We start from the raw sequence: 16,094 nt of genomic DNA, 5'->3' as shown, positions 1-16,094 counted from the left end.
AGTTCTGACCCAGTTCAGGTCCCAGGGTGGACCCGAGCTCATTTAGGTCGTTTTGATTCCACACAGCAGGAAGTTTAAAAAGATCTGATGCATCCGCACTTTATTTTAAGGCGGTTCTGATCCACAGTCGTCCAAACGTTCAGAGGGTTTGTGCAGAATCAGTGTTTCTAACAGATGTCGACCCTCCTGCTGCCCTTGGGTCAAAACCACGAGGCCTTGTGGGTCCTCTTGACCCGAGGGCAGCAGGAGGGTCGAACACCTCAGAATGAACGACGTCACGGAAATTTACTGAAGCTGAAACCAAGTTAAAACAAGAACAGCAGCTACAAGGAGCAAAATGCTAATTAGATGTACCAAAATACAAGCTAAAAGAAGCAGACAAGGCTAAAAGCAGCTAAACACAAGCTAGAAGCTGATTGTACTAAAACACTAGCTACAAGTAGCTAAATGCTAGATAATAGCTCCAAAAACAGCATCTTAAAGCTACAAACGCTAAATATCAACCACATCTAAAGGAGTAAAACCCAAATCTGGCATAAAGATAAATATTAGTTAAAAATGGTAAAAGGCATCAAAAGCTGACTCAGCATTCAAATATTACTGAGTCACCGAGTTTGTAACATTTCATCAGAACAATTGTTATATATAATAAAATCTATTATATAATTATAAATATATATATTTTCAACACGTTTGCCTGGGAACAAAATCTTTTTTACATCTGTCGTTTCCTTATAAATTGTCCATTTTTGACCCTTGTAGTTTCACCGTGTGTGAGTTTCTCCATTAGGAATAAATCTTCCATCACTGCAGCCCAGTGGCTCCTTGATGGCGTTTCCACAGCTTTTTATTCATCAGTCATGAAGGAGTCCCTCTGAAAGTTTACCAAGCACTTCAGGTTCCAGTGGGACTTTGTCCTCCAACACTTCACTGATCATTTCCTAAAACACTTCTTCAGGCGTTTCCATAAAACGTGACTGGTCCTCGCCCCGTCGTCTTTTCAGCCGTTTGCTTCTCAACTTTGTTGTAACAAAAAATCTTGTTCTTCCAGGACAACTTTGTGTTGTAGTTGTTGAAAACTAAAACCCGCCACGCCCTCAGAGGTCCAGTTTTTATTCTTCTGATCAAACAGAGCAGGTTTAAAATTGTATTATTTGTCATCCATTTTAATTTTCATGCAATTTCCTGGATGTTTTGTATCTTGGGTATTTTAAACCATCTAGTGTGTTTAGTTATAGGATCCAAAGAGACTTTATTCCTTTCAAAGTTTTGAATCGGCTGTTGTTGTTTCAACATCTTTCCATTTTCCACAATAATCTGGTTTACATCAATATTACAGATGTTTTATTTGAACGCATAATAAAAACTATTCTCTTAATTTCAGTGAAGACCTCCCTCCTGTTCTTTGGCTAGCTGAAGTTCAGTCTCTGACCCATGATCCTGCCTCTGCTTGTAAACGGATCTAGTCTGACCTCTTTTGGTAACTCCTGGAACAGAAACCTCAGAATGATTTTAACAATATGAACATTTCCTCCTCATCTATTCATTTTTATAATTTTATTTTTTTTCTCTTCTAAATATCTGGTACTTTTGGGTTCCCTGTTGAATTTAGAGGTTTTCTTCACATCTTTTGTGTGAATATAATTTTATTTAATTAATTTGTGTTTTAAGGCGACACAGTGGCTCAGTTGGTTTAGCTGCTCTCAGAGAGAAGGTTGCCGGATCAAATCCCAGCTGGGTGGAGTTTGCATGTTCTCTCCAAGAAGAATTGAAATCAAACTCCTCGCTCCTTCAGTGTCTTCATGCTCGTACACATGCGTCGTTTCTGAACCAGTTCTGTTGGGTAGTCGTGGTCCAGCTGGACTGGACGGTCTGCTCTTCCAGACTTTCCTCTAAATCATTTCCTTCGTTTCAGACTTGAAGAAATTGATCACCATCGTTGGAGGTTTAACCCCCTCACCGTCCTCTGGTGATGCAAATATACCAACGTTGTTTCCTCGTGGTCTTGCTTCAAGGTCCGTCATCTTGTCACGCATGTAGCGCATCTTGGTTAGCGTATCGAGTCGTTGGCTTCGGTGTTCGTGTCCTCTCACTCGTTCTGGGCCTCGGTGAAGTTCGTTCACTGGTCTTCCAACTCTTAATTACTCTGTGAATTTATCTTCCGCATCTAATCGAAGAGAATTGATTTCTTGCTTTATATCTGCTCTGCTGCCTTCATACATCTCCTCCTACATGTCTCTGCGTGAGTGCAGCTACAGCGTGCGCTCTCAGGACATCATTACCTGCAGTGTTCCCTCACTAGACAAAATGACCTTCTCCTACTCCGCTCCTGTTTCCTGGAATATCTTGAAGATCTGAAGCTCTCGACCTTTGACCTCTCTTAGTGGCTTCAAACATCTGTTCAGTTCCTGAGAAAAACCAACGCAGACGTGTTCCTGTTTTTAGTTTTCTACAGCGCTTCATAATCTAGATGTTTTTTCGCCACTTTGTTTCCTTTTGGCTGCCATTTCATTTTAATTTGTAAAATAAATAAATCAGTATGCCTTTTACGATCGTCTATTGTCGTTGTCACCACTCTTTGTTAAAATCAGGTCTCTTGTGAGGCTCAATAGGACAAACTGTCAAAATAAAGGTTGAATGAATGGAACGGGTTGAGCTCCGTCCAGAAAGTCTTCAGGAGTTCATTCATGTCTCGGCTGATTTTGGTTCATCCTGCCGCCCGTCCGTCCACTTGCTGCTGTCCCGAAGCCTCCGCCACGTTCTCGTGTTCGTTTTCATCCTTCGACTCAGACATTTTGCTTTTTTTAACGTTTTTTCAGAGAACCGGCTCCACTCATCCCAACACCCCGTTTTACTCAGAGTTCACTTTTTGTGGTGATTTTAGTGAACAGACGTGAGGGACCGTGTCGTCCGCCATCGTTCCGGAAGCCTCCATGCTATATTTTGTTTCGACTGGTTTTTGTTTTAGAAACAAGTTTAAACTTTTTCTTGCGCTGCACTTCTGTAAAGAGAAGTCCACCCCATCCAATCAGAACCTCGGTTCTGATCATCTGGATCGATCCACTCGGCTGAAAAGAAAAGGCGCGTCCATCGAGGCCCGTTTGTACAGAAAACTTTATTAATGTGCTTTTGAAAATCTTGACAAGGTCCCAGAGTTTTACTTCTTGTTCAGGTCTGAGCTCATCGAGGGAACCGAGCAGCGGATCATTCAAACCAAACTTTATTTAAACACAGAGAGCGCCGACACACAGTAATTCAAAATACTTTATAAATACAGTATTCATGAAAATAAAGACAAAAAGAGTTTGTTTGAGAGGGAAAACCCAACAGGACGATGAAGATGATGATGAAGGTGTTTTGTGTTCCTGACCTGGTTGATGAAAAGGTTCTGACGGGTCTGGGTCATGATCCCCGCCTGTCTGTTGCTTCATCAAGTAAAGAGAAGAAGAGAATCTACAGGTTCAGGGTTGAAGTGTCCAACGATGACGAGCAGGAAGTGTCTGATGGTTAGTGAGGAAGAGGAGGGAGTGGATCTTCACCTCACAGCCCCGCGTCGTTGTAGGTGGGACTGACCGCCTTCAGGATGCTCTGAGCGTTCTCCTCCAGGAGGGGGCGCCACTGCACCTCCCCTGTGAGCAGGAGGTCCTCACTGTCCAGGGAGTCGATGAACTGCATCTGCAGACACAACGAGCCACGCTTACAACAACAACAACAACAACAACAACAACAACAATCCAGAGTCAAACTGCACCTGCAGGCAGAACCAGAATGTTTAGAGATATGAACAAACAACAACAACAACTCAGATCAGTAAACATCGATGCTCCTGATCTCAGCTGGTCCACAGAATCCATGTGTTCCACTCAGACCTCTGCCCCACCATCGGGTCAGAACCACAGATCCATCCTCCTGATCCAACAGCTCAGGAGGACGTTTGTTTGCTTCAGGTTTTAAGTAACCTCCTTTTCTCCGGTTCTTTACATCATCTAGAAAACATTACTAATCTGTTTGTGTTATAAATTATTTACTGTGTGTGTGTGTGTGTGTGAACACATGATGTCAGTAAAACACCAACTAACTGAGAAAAGTGAATAAAAACCAGAACCTGCCTCCAAACCTCGTCTGAGATCAAAACTGAAAAACTTGTGATGCAGCATCGTTTGTTTACAACAACATGTGGAGTGTTTGTTGAGTAAACAAGATCAACGGAGGAGTTCTGCTTCCCCCAACACGAGGAATGTTGATGAAAACGTTCTCTGGTCCAAGGAACAACATTTATCTCGTTGTAAACGCAGACCAGAGACACGCAGGAGCTTCCATGAGTCCGTTTTCATTCAGAGCTGCAGCAGAACGAGGGGGTTCTTACAGAAACCCGGTCCGGTGGTTCTGTTTGGTACCTGCTTGCGGACGTATTCCACCATGAGCTCCAGCTGTCGGGGGTCTTCACACTGACAACAGAAGAGGTTTCTCCACAGAGCTGCAGCCAGCACGTGGTCATCGGACAGGATCCCCTGAACAAACAAACAAACATTCTTTATTTACATCAACAGCTGGTTCAAACATCTGGGATCTGATGAACGGTTTAAATGTTTGAAATCGTGCCAGACCTCATCGTAGCCGAACATGGCTGCGTAGAAGTTCTCCGTCATGGCTTTCGTGGCTTCTTTTCTATGAACGGAGTTGACCTGCAGCAGAAACAGGAAGACGACGAGGAGACGAGTCACAACAGAAACCCCTGAGAGTCCAAGTCCACCATCGACCTTCAGTCAGTGGAATCCTAAACCTGCTCTGGGTTCAACTCGTAAAAACATCCACGTCTTCGGACAGTTTTGTGACTTTTGTCAACGTCGCTCGATGTTCTGTTGCCCAACGAGACAGAACTCTGGTCCTGATGGAACCGCAGTTCGGACGTGCTTTGACGAAAAAACAAGAATCTAAATATTTGTGTGAAGTCGCAGTTAGAAGTTTCCTGCAGGAGAAACTTCTGAACGTTTGTTTCCAAATAAAAGTTTTTACTTCTCATAGTTGCTGGACAACAATCCATCACACATCTATGACCCCCAGCCTTAACACAGGAGCCCCTCAGGGCTGTGTGCTGAGCCCCCTGCTCTATGGCCTCTACACACGACTGCACCCCTGCTCACCACAGCAACACCATGGCCAAATTTACTGATGACACCACAGTGGTGGGGCTCATCAGTGGGGGGTGAGTCCGCCTACAGGGACGAGGGGGAACAACCGACTGCTTGGTGCAGGGGGAACAATCTGCTCCTCAACACCTCAAAGACTAAAGAGCTGATCATTGACAGAAAAAAGAAAATGGCGGTCCCACCCCTGATTATAAGCAGAAACAGTGTGCAGGGAGTAGCTGACTACAGTTTCCTGGAGACCACGTGAAAACCTCTGAGCTGCTGAAAAAGGCCCAGCAGAGACTGGACTTCCTGAGTGCGCTCAGGAGGAACATCACCCAGAGACTGCATGCGTCTTTCTACAGATGCTCCGTAGAGAGCGTCTTAACATTCTGCATCACTGTGTGGTGTCTTAGCTGCACAGTGGATCAGAGGAAAGTGCTCCAGAGAGTTATCAACAGAGCCCAGAAGATCGTGGGCTGCCCTCCTCTCTCAATGGAAGATCTACACAGTTCCTGCTGCACAGGAAAAGCCCATAACATGTTAAAGGACACGTCCCACCCTGGACATGTTTGACCCGTTACGGTCAGGGAAAAGGTTCCGATCAGTCAAGACGAGAACAAACATTTAAAAATTGTTTTTATCCGTGAGCCGTTACTGAACTTAAAATCTGTAATAAGAACTGAACAAGTGCAATAAGAGACAACTAGTGTGATATCAGTCTGCCTGTGATGCACATTTGGAGTGTTTCAAATCTGTAACTATTACCTTTTATACAGTTTTATATATAAATATATATATATATATATATATATATATATATATATATATATACAGTGAACCCTCGCGATAACACGGTTCACCTTTCACGGTCTCGCTGCTTCGTGGATTTGCATCGTGCATTGTGTTCTGCATTCTGATTGGCTAAAGAGTCTCTCCAGTACAGTAGTTATTTGTAAAAAAATTTTTTACAGTACTTTTATTTGTTAAACAAATGCTTGGGCCTGTAAAAAGGTTTTGTTCTTTGGTTTGAATGTATTATGGAGTATTTCATTGTATAATAATTGCAAAAAAAATAAAGGTTACTATTTCGCGGGTTCTTTTTGGAGCGTAACCCCCGTGAAAAACGAGGGTTCGCTGTATAGATGTATTTTTTCATTCAACCTTTATTTAGATAGGTTAATCCTTAATAATAAAAATCAATAAAATAAAAAAATGACAAAGAAAAAAATCATTAAAAAAGGTTAATCCTTATTCAGACAGGTAAATATATATATATATATATATATATATATATATATATATACACACATATATATATATATATATATATATATATATTTGTTTTATATTAGAGTTTTTACTTTTGTTCTGGGAAGCAAACCCGAATTTCTTTGTACTCGTGTGCGACGACAATAAAGGTCTATTTTATTTTATTCTATTCTGAATTCTCAGCTGTAAAAAAGCACGATGGATTCGTTAAAGCTGTTAGAACATATTTTATATGTATCAAAGTGAATCCACGAGTTTTTACAAAATGTCTCGACTGTCCCGCGGGCGGCGCTGCTCGGTCCAGAACGTCCTGCGAGCTTCAGCCGCAGCGTTTGTTTGCTTTCAGCAGGAGGAAGCGATGAAGGCTTTTCCTGCTCTTCATCACAATCAACGTGAAACCCAAGAGCGGCTCCAATCACGGCTCGGGCCGAGCTCAGAACTGAACCCTCTGCTGCAGCTTAGAACCCGTCCCAGCTGATTCATTAAGTTAAAGAATAAACAGATGATGTCAGAAACGTTCTGGTGAACGGTGGGCAGCATCTAAACAAACAACAAACAACTAGTTGTTTATCTGTAAACACACGTTGCATACGTTCATTATCATTTTAACATCCTGTAATAAATTATTAAAGAAATTTGAATCTCAGGTACCGGACCAGATCTGGACTGCAGAGACCCACTGAGTGCAGGAATTAGTCTGCTCCCAGAACAGGCTTGGACTAATTGAGATGAAAACCGTTGTCAGATTAAAGGGATGTTCCGTTGAATTTTTAAAGTTGTGGAACCAAACTGAGGATCAGAGTGGACCATCAGAAAACAGGTTGGGTGTTAGAAACCTTCACAGATTTCTGCTTGAACCGACCCCCACAGGAAGTGCTACAACTAGCTGCTGCTGCCAACATCTTGGCAGAGAAGAAGAAGCGTGTATCCCAAACTGACGGCGACTCGGCGTTCAGGTGAACCGTAGAAACTTTCCACATCGGAGACACTTGAAAACAGCAGTGACCCACTTTGGTCCGGTTCTGATAGGACCAACGGTGAGCTCCTCAGTCCTGTCACAGTATTAAAAATAAAACTTTTTATTGTTAAAAGTTTTTTCCAGGGAATCAAAAGGTCTTCAGATTAAAACTTACAAGGAATAAAATACAAATTTAAAAAGAATTCAGAGTAAATTAGTTACAAAAAAGTTTCAACGAGAGATCGGAACGAGGACAGTTCAGCTCGGGAGCTCCAAACGGACGGGGCGGTGCTGGAGAACCTTCTGTCTCCACAGGTTCTGTTCCTGGTTCCATGAGGAGACTAGAACTCAGGGAACAAAGGATGGAGCTCAGAGGAGAAGATCCCCGACGGCCTGTTGGCTCGACTCTTCTGGTTTCAGAGTCTTTCCACCGGGCGGTCTCACCGGGTTCCAGCTCGGTTCTTTGGACCTACTGGGCCGAGCTGAATACGTCACTTAAAGTGGCCGGATGTAAACCAACACGTGGTGCTGTGAGGAGGAGCAGACACTCGATGACAGAACTCAGAGCTGGACTGAACCGACTTCTGACCGGCAGAGGGAAACCGTGACAGAGGATGGTGTCGCCCATGACTGCACCGTGTTGTGGACAATTAATAAACAAATAAATAAATAATAAATAAATAAAACATCACAGAAGCTTCGAGTGGCCGCGCTGTGACAGCACAGACGAAGTGGGTCGTGTTGAGACCGGACATGAAAACCAGACTGAGAGGCCTGGCTGAGGACGTTCTGCTGAAAGTGTTGAGGGGGGTCAGTGAAGGTTCTGAAGGTCCTCTCAGGGGTCGGGACCGGCTGTAGCCATGGCGACCGCAGCCAGCCTCGCTCTCTGAGGATCTTGGCTGGACTTCCCGCTCACGGCGTCGTGCTGCAGCACGGGCCGGCCCAGTTTAAAACTGAAGCAGAACCGTGAAGAAAACTCACTTTGATGGAAGAGTCTGTGTCGGTTTGAGGTCAGCGCTGATGAAGAGGAACCGGGCTGCTTCAAACATCATCCGTTTATTTCAAAACGTTAAAACAAGCCGTTCATAGTTTTCAGGTTTGATCCCGTTCATTAACGCAGGAAACTATGAGCTCTAAAAAACATTTACTGTCGGAGTTTTCTGCTTCAAATCAAACGGAGAATTTGGTTTGGGAACATTTTGTTTAAAAGGAGAAACGGATCTGAACTCCCGATGATCTTTGTTAAAGATTTAGAAACTACAACTATAAATATTGAATCTAAGCGGAACGGAACATTAAATTTGTGGATTTTAGTTTTGCACTTCTGAACATTTTCCAGAGAAAATAAAACAAACAGACTAAAGCAGCTTTCAGCAAGTTTCAAATTCAGAGAACATTCGGGTTCAAATGTAAAACCTACGAGTAACAAGACCAGAATCTAGTTCATAGACATTTAGGTTCAGTCCAAATCATTAAAACAAACAAAAACATATATGACCGACCACCGACATGTTGGACTGTAAATGAAGCCTGTTGTCCAGGTACAGGTTCTGAACAGCGTTGGTTAAATGTCTGTTGTGTTTATTTACACGTTTGTTTACATGTCAATCGCATCTGTTTACAATGTCTGTTCCATTTGTTTCCACGTCTGTTGCGTTTGTTTACACGTCTGTTGCGTTTGTTTACACATCTGTTGCATTTGTTTACATGTTTGTTGCATTTGTTTACATGTCTGCTCCATTTGTTTACACATCTGTTGCATTTGTTTATGAACCTGTTGTATTTGTTTACATGTCATTTGCATCTGTTTACATGTCATTTGCATCTGTTTACATGTTTGTTGCATTTGTTTACATGTTTGTTGCATTTGTTTACACGTCTGTGGCACTTGTTTACATGCATGTGGTGTCAGGACACGTCACACGTGTGCACGTGGAAGCGACTCACCCCCATGATTTTGCTCCTCTGTTCGACGTCCCCCCACATGGAGTGGACGATGTAGTGACACAAGAACTTTCCCTCGCGGCCTTCCTGACGCATCCGGACCAAACACATCCTGACAGAACCAGAACAGCAACCAGTGAGGAGCAACCAGTGAGGAGCAACCAGTGAGGAGCAACCAGTGAGGAGCAACCGAGACGACAGCAGCGTCTACGTGAATCTGGAGGTTGTTTTTAGATCCAGTGAGCTCTGCACCTCCTCGGTCCACACAGGCAGCACCTGTGGAGCTCAGAGGACGTCCTGAAAGATCAAAGTGTTTTTTTGTTTTCGTGTGACTCACCAAACATGCAGCTGTGTGACCAGAAACCAGGAGTTCAACGTGTCCGGCAGCGAGCATCCTGCAACAAACACAGTCTTAACTTAAACGTTACAAAACACTGCAGACTCTGCAGAGGGGGGATCAAAGAGCAGCTCGATCCAGAGTCTGGGGCCACAACAAAGACCTGATCCCCGCGGATCTCTAGGCCGGATCTGCTCTAGAAGCCCCGGCTAACACACGTACTTTCAAAGAAGTCGTCGTAGTTGATCCTCTCGACACAACACGTGTACATTCTCAGGGCAGCGATCTTGATTTTCTGAAAACACAAAAATCAGCGACTCGTTTTACACCCGAGACAAATTTCTAGTAAAAACTGTTGGAATTTAAAAAAATGGTTCAACAAAAAGTTTCCAGCTGAACAAACTGGTCAGACCTAGGGTGGCAGGAGTTTTAAAGTTGGAAACTTTCTGTAGGAAATGATCAGGAATTAATGAGAAGAGGACAAACCTGGACGTTAAAAAAAAAACTGAAGGTGGGCCCTTAAATAAAGTTACGAGGAAACGTTTGAACAACATCTGGACTAAAACACCCAGATCTTACTGATGTGCTGCAAAAAAAATCCCACAATTTACAGAAACTGTTCTTCCTGTTTTCATCAGAACCCCTGAATGTTTCAATCAGAACGTCCTCACTGGGTTCCAGAGACAGAACCGGCCGTTTCTGCAGCTCGAAATGTAAATCCGATTCCTCCTAGAATCAAAGCGCCCGTTTGAGCTCTGCTCACCCATTTGTTGTATTTGAGCGGCGATGGGAAGCCCATGGCCTCGAAGAGTTTGGTGAAAGCTCCGACCTCCTCCTGCGCGTGTTGGGCCGTCTCCTTCACGCTGCACAGCTGCAACACAAAACATAAACAAAATGGCTCCTTAACACCAAAAGATCAAAACTCAAATCATTTCCTACAAATCTTCTCTTCGAGCTCCGTGTCAGAAACGACCGAGGCGTCTAACAAACAGAACTGGTCAACACGTCCTCCATCTTGATTCTCAGGGCGGAGATATTTGAACTCTTAACGAACGTCCACAAACTTGAAATAAATGAAGTCATTTTTAATTTAAGGGTCATGCAGGTTTGCAGCTCTAAACAAAAGTTATTTTAAGGAGAACAGAAACAACAGGCTCCTCATAAAGATCATGATTTTTAGCCAGCTGAAGCTGAGAGCAGGACAGAACTGCACAGCTGAAGACTTTTAAACTGCTCAGCTGTGAAGTTAAATAAGGATCAGAAAATACCACAAACTTTAAAGAAATGACAGAAAGAATCCATCAAAAATATTAAAGATGGAAGCGTCACTGAGAAAAGATTAAAAAATAAAATCCGCCTCCGTCTGCTCAGATCCTTCATTTCAGAGTCACTTCTTCCAAGGGATCAATTAAACCCAGAAGACTCCCGACGCTCCCGGGCTTGTGGTACCTGAGAGTCCATGTGCAGAGTCCGACCCGGTGCCGAACAGCTGATTCTGGTCCACCGACAGGCTGCTGAAGCTCCCGCGTAGGTTTCCTGCTCCAACACCTGCAGGAAACAGGAAGTGAGCTCACACAAACTCACGACATCATTCAAAACTAAAACGAGGACAGAACAAACTATTTTACATCAAATGTGACTTCATGCATCACTTTTATAAAACGCCACCAATCTCAAACTATTTCTGCTCCAACTGCAGTTTTTCTCAACAGAAAATTTTACTTTTTATTATATTAATAAAATACACCTGAAGTTTGAACACAAACTGGACATAGTTTGGTTAATAGTCTTTAAAGAATGAAAAGATATAAGAAGTCCACAGTCAGGATGGACGAGCTAAAATCGGATTATTTGGGTGTTTTTCATCGATTCAACTGAAGCAGCGGGAACAGGTTGTTTCTGTGGGACACGGGAGTCCGAGTTTAAACCCGTCTGTTTCAGTCGACAACTCTGGGTTAGTTTTTGACTGTCGGAGGCGTTTCGTGTATGAATGACTCAGAGTTCAGCTGTGAACACAACGGATCAGTTTGAAGGACTGAAAATGAACGAAAGAAACTTTGGCAGTCAGGAGAACTGCTGATCAGGACACGAGAAACAAAGAAATGAGGATTTTACACAGGAATGCACGTGTACATATGATTTTTAACAATCAAATAATATCTCTGAGAAATGTTGCTGCTGCTCTGACTAAAACTGCACTGTGACAAATTATTACACTTATTATTTCTAATGTTCGTTTACGGTTTGATGACTCAGTTTATGAATTGAATCATCTACAAGAAGAATCTGTTCCTCACTCTGGCTTAACTCCAACCCTGGCAGGACCATTTAAATATTTATATAGTTTATTTTTATTGGTTAAAGGTTGGAATAACCAGAATCTGCATCGATAGCAAACGAGAAATGAGCCAGACATCCATCTATTATTCTGTCTTTATTTCAGACGTAGTCATGACAGTGTAATTTAAAACTTTAGCCGAGTTACTGAAGGAGCAAAAGTTGTTTTTTAACCATCAAACAAGAAGTTGGTTTGTTTTTAACTACCGATAAAACTAAAATCAACCTGTTTGAATTGTCAGCTATGTAATATAATATATATATATATAATTTATTGTTATTCTAGCAACTTGAAACGCTTCTCAACATCCATTAAAGAATATTTGTTTGAAGATTCATGACAATCTTTTGAAAATATGTAGAAATTATGACGTTTTGAGTTTATATTTGAAACCAACTACTGTACATAATATAATTAGTAAATTATTTTTCTCTTTCGATATAATTTGTTTTGATAAACTACCTCTTTTAAAGTTTTTATTTAGCACACCCTACTACATTTATAACAAAACGCATGTCATTTGAACACATCAGAATAAATTTGATTTCGTTAATTTCGCTCTCAACCTGTCCCGGGCTCACGGACAGCTCCGGGAGCTTCAAGCTGGACCCGAACAAGCAGTTCAGACCGACACTTTTCATCTTTGCTTCTTTTTTATCACCAGCTCTGCAGTTAGCCTCCAAGCTAAGGCTAACAGTTAGCCTCCAGGCTAAGGCTAACAGTTAGCCTCCAAGCTAAGGATAACAGTTAGCCTCCAGGCTAAGGCTAACAGTTAGCCTCCAAGCTAAGGATAACTGTTAGCCTCCAAGCTAAGGCTAACAGTTAGCCTCGAAGCTAAGGTTAACTGTTAGCCTCCAGGCTAAGGCTAACTGTTAGCCTCCAAGCTAAGGTTAACTGTTAGCCTCCAGGCTAAGGCTAACTGTTAGCCTCCAGGCTAAGGCTAACTGTTAGCCTCCAGGCTAAGGCTAACTGTTAGCCTCCAAGCTAAGGCTAACAGTTAGCCTCCAAGCTAACTGCAGCTTGGAGTTGCTAGCTAGCCGTTACCTTCGCGCGGGCGCTCCTGCTACTCGCCGCTCTCACGACGCTTCTGGCGGCAACCTGCAGCGGCCGCCGGTACATGGCTGCTCCAAAGTCCCGGTGTCAGAACCGAGGAGCGGGCTGCCTCTTCGCTGCGGTCACCCGCGGCGAACACTTCGGGTTTGATATCACCTGTCCCAGCAATGTCAATGGAATCTGTACGGCAGCGAGTCTCGTCCGACCAGAACACCGCGGAACGAAGAAAGGTTCCGATTGCCTTGATAACAGTGACGTCACTGACGGACATAGATGGGTTTTTTGGGGGCGATATGTAAAAAGGATTAAACCTAATATTTTTTGCAAATTCATTTAGAATGCTTTTATAAGGTTTGTTACAATTTTTAAACAAATGAGACATTAAAACCCAGTGGCTGTATGGAGCTCCTGAAGTGCTATCAGTGATTTTGGTTTTATTCTTGTGTGCAAATATAATGTACATGTAGAAATATTAATGGACTGACATGCAAGAATTAAACATGAATATACACTCTCAACTCATTAGATGAAGTCAGATGCATTTTTTACTGTTACACTTTCTAATAAAAACATAAATAAAAAAAAAGGTTAAAACGTTTAGGAAAACTAAAGCCTTGGTTGTGATAGTTTTATTCTAGAACAAGATGTTTAAGCCAACGTTTTTTCATCTCAGCAAGTAAAAGTGTCTTACAGAAATCAAATTAACTTGAAAATAGGTCAATTGTGTATATTTTACCTACAACAATAAGCTAAAATTGTTGCTTTATTCTTTATCATAAAGTGTGGTGAAGGAAGTCATTTACGTCAAACGAGAACAAATTTTAAACAGAAGAGTTCTCAGAGTTTAACTTTATAAAACTTAGAGCAGCTTTATGCCTGATCCCAGGTCAGCTCCAGTCCAGTTCACACCTTCATGCAGGTGACCCAAACTTCTCGCTGAACCAGGCAGACAAAGAGCCCAATGAGCCTCCACTGTGAGGGTGAGTAGTTACTGTCTAACCTGCAGCTGATCTAGGAACAAACCAGGCCTCTCGTGCAGTTCTCTGAAGCTGAGGGCGCCAAACACTGCAGACATTTTAGACCTGATGAAGACAAACGTCTTCCGAACATGATTTAGAGTTGCATCCAGGCCAAAAAATCCAGCCCCAGCCCGTAGCCATCATTTCCGAACCCCACTCGACCTGACAAATTAACAGCAACACCCCACCCCACGACATTTTAAATTAAACTTTGACTGCTTATATAGTTATTAATGGTCGGCGGACGCACACGGCTGAGTTTAAGGGGCAGAAGGTCGGAGCTGAGGGGGTGTTTGTCCTTTCATGGCCGTCAAAGTTCATTAAATCCCTGCTTCTGCTGCATTCTGCATTATTCACACACGGACCGTGCTCTGACATGTCGGATATTTTGTGATCTCACCTGTTTGGGTCGTCAACCATACGATACCAACCATAAAAATAGAAATAAAAACAAATATAGAAAATATACGTGAGAGTAAAAAATAAAAGTAAAATCATGATTTTATAAAATATTATGCTGGAAACCAAGTTTGATGCAAAAAACATGCTTACCACTGGAAAAAAGTTTTATACATATTTTGTTTTAATAAATATTCAATTTTAAAACATGTTTATACTTTATATATTTTTTTAATGTTGTTTCATGTTAAAATAATCCATCCATCCATTATCTTTTACTCGCTTCTTCCATTTTGGGTCACGGGGTCGCCGATGCCCATGTCCAGCAATCACTCTGCGAGAGGGGCGGGGACACCCTGGACGGGTCTCCGGTCCATCACAGGGACACATAGAGACAAATGAGACAGCCATTCACTCCCTCACTCTCACCTAGGGCCAATTTAGAGTCACCAATCAGCCTAACATGCATGTTTTTGGTCTGTGGGAGGAAACTGGAGTACCGGAGAAAACCCATGCATGCACGAAGAGAACATGCAAACGCCACCCAGAAAAGCACCCGGACCGGGGTTTGAACTGGGGACCTGCTCGTTGAGAGGCAGCAGCTCTACCAGTTGCGCCACCGTACTGCCCATGTGAAAATAATTTGAATTCCAATTTTTTTTTAATAAAGTTTAAAACGTTTATTATTTATTATCACATTTTTTTCCCTCAGGTCTGTTTTGGGGTAAACCAGCCATTAGGGAGCACAAGCCAGTGTATCGCTGGTTTTGGTCTCAAGCCTGGGCAAATGGTGAGGGTTGTGTCAGGAAGGCATCCGACATAAAACATTTTTGTCAAAACTATAATGGGAGTTCATCAAAGTGAAACCATACTGGATCGACCATCGGTGCTGTTGACAAACAGGGTGCCGGCGGAAATTGTGCTACTGTTGGTTGAAGACCACGAGGAGGGACACGTGTCAGGAGACAGAGGGAGAAGAGGAAAGTCAAGAATGTAGGACTGAGGGTTGCAACTCTAAATGTGGGGACAATGACAGTCAAAGGTAGAGAGCTGGCTGACATGATGCTGAGAAGGAAGGTAGATGTTTTGTGTGTCCAAGAGACCAAATGGAAGGGCAGCAAGGCTCGCAGCATTGGAGCAGGGTTCAAACTGTTTTACCATGGTGTGGATAGAAAGAGAAATGGAGTAGGGATGGTCCTGAAGGAGGAGTTTGCAAAGAATGTAGTAGAGGTGAAATGAGTGTCAGATAGTGTGATGTGTCTGAAGGTAGAAGTAGAAGGTCTGATGCAAAATGTTGCCAGCAGTTATACTACACAGGTTGGATGTGATGTGGAGGAGAAAGATAAATTGTGGAAAGCTCTGGATGAAGTGATGGAGAGTATTCCCAGGGAGGAGAGAGTGGTGATGGAAGCAGACCTGAATGGACACGTTGGTGAAGGAAACAGAGGGGATGAGGAAGTGATGGACAGGTTTGGTGTCAAGAAAAGAAACCAGGAAGGACAGGTGGTGGTGGATTTTGCCAAGAGAATGGAAATGGCTGTCGTCAACATCTATAGTACAGTAGCTAAAAGCTAAACAGAACAAGACAGTAGCTAAAGGCTAAACAGAACAAGACAGTAGCTAAAAGCTAAACAGAACAAGACAG

The 16,094-nt window shown here is 42.8% G+C and overlaps 1 protein-coding gene across 1 annotated transcript; it reads right to left on the bottom strand.

The window, feature by feature from the left end:
- Positions 1-3,242: 3,242 nt before the first annotated feature.
- LOC119412687 (ubiquinol-cytochrome-c reductase complex assembly factor 1) lies at positions 3,243-13,240 on the bottom strand. The gene is made up of 9 exons (XM_037679724.1): positions 13,023-13,240; positions 11,090-11,188; positions 10,404-10,511; positions 9,863-9,935; positions 9,641-9,698; positions 9,307-9,415; positions 4,608-4,685; positions 4,398-4,511; positions 3,243-3,675 (listed from the first exon to the last, which is right to left on the bottom strand). The coding sequence occupies exons 1-9, from the start codon at positions 13,095-13,097 to the stop codon at positions 3,541-3,543; spliced, it is 849 nt and encodes a 282-aa protein (XP_037535652.1). The 5' UTR covers positions 13,098-13,240; the 3' UTR covers positions 3,243-3,540.
- Positions 13,241-16,094: the final 2,854 nt, after the last annotated feature.

This window comes from Nematolebias whitei, chromosome 7 (assembly GCF_014905685.2).
Source record: "Nematolebias whitei isolate Nwh7 chromosome 7, NemWhi1, whole genome shotgun sequence".
NCBI classification, from domain to species: Eukaryota; Metazoa; Chordata; class Actinopteri; order Cyprinodontiformes; family Rivulidae; genus Nematolebias; species Nematolebias whitei.
The sequence above is the reverse complement of the archived record's forward strand: the minus strand, read 5'-3'. Positions and strand labels throughout refer to the sequence as shown.

Bases quoted from the DNA above. Each gene is read 5' to 3' on its own strand.
- LOC119412687 (XM_037679724.1), bottom strand. From the start codon at position 13,097: ATGTACCGGCGGCCGCTGCAGGTTGCCGCCAGAAGCGTCGTGAGAGCG. The intron at 4,512-4,607 runs GTCTGGCACGAT...TTGTTTGTTCAG, and splicing joins CCATGTTCGGCTACGATGAG to GGGATCCTGTCCGATGACCA. The intron at 3,676-4,397 runs GTACCAAACAGA...TTGTGTCTGCAG, and splicing joins TGGAATACGTCCGCAAGCAG to ATGCAGTTCATCGACTCCCT.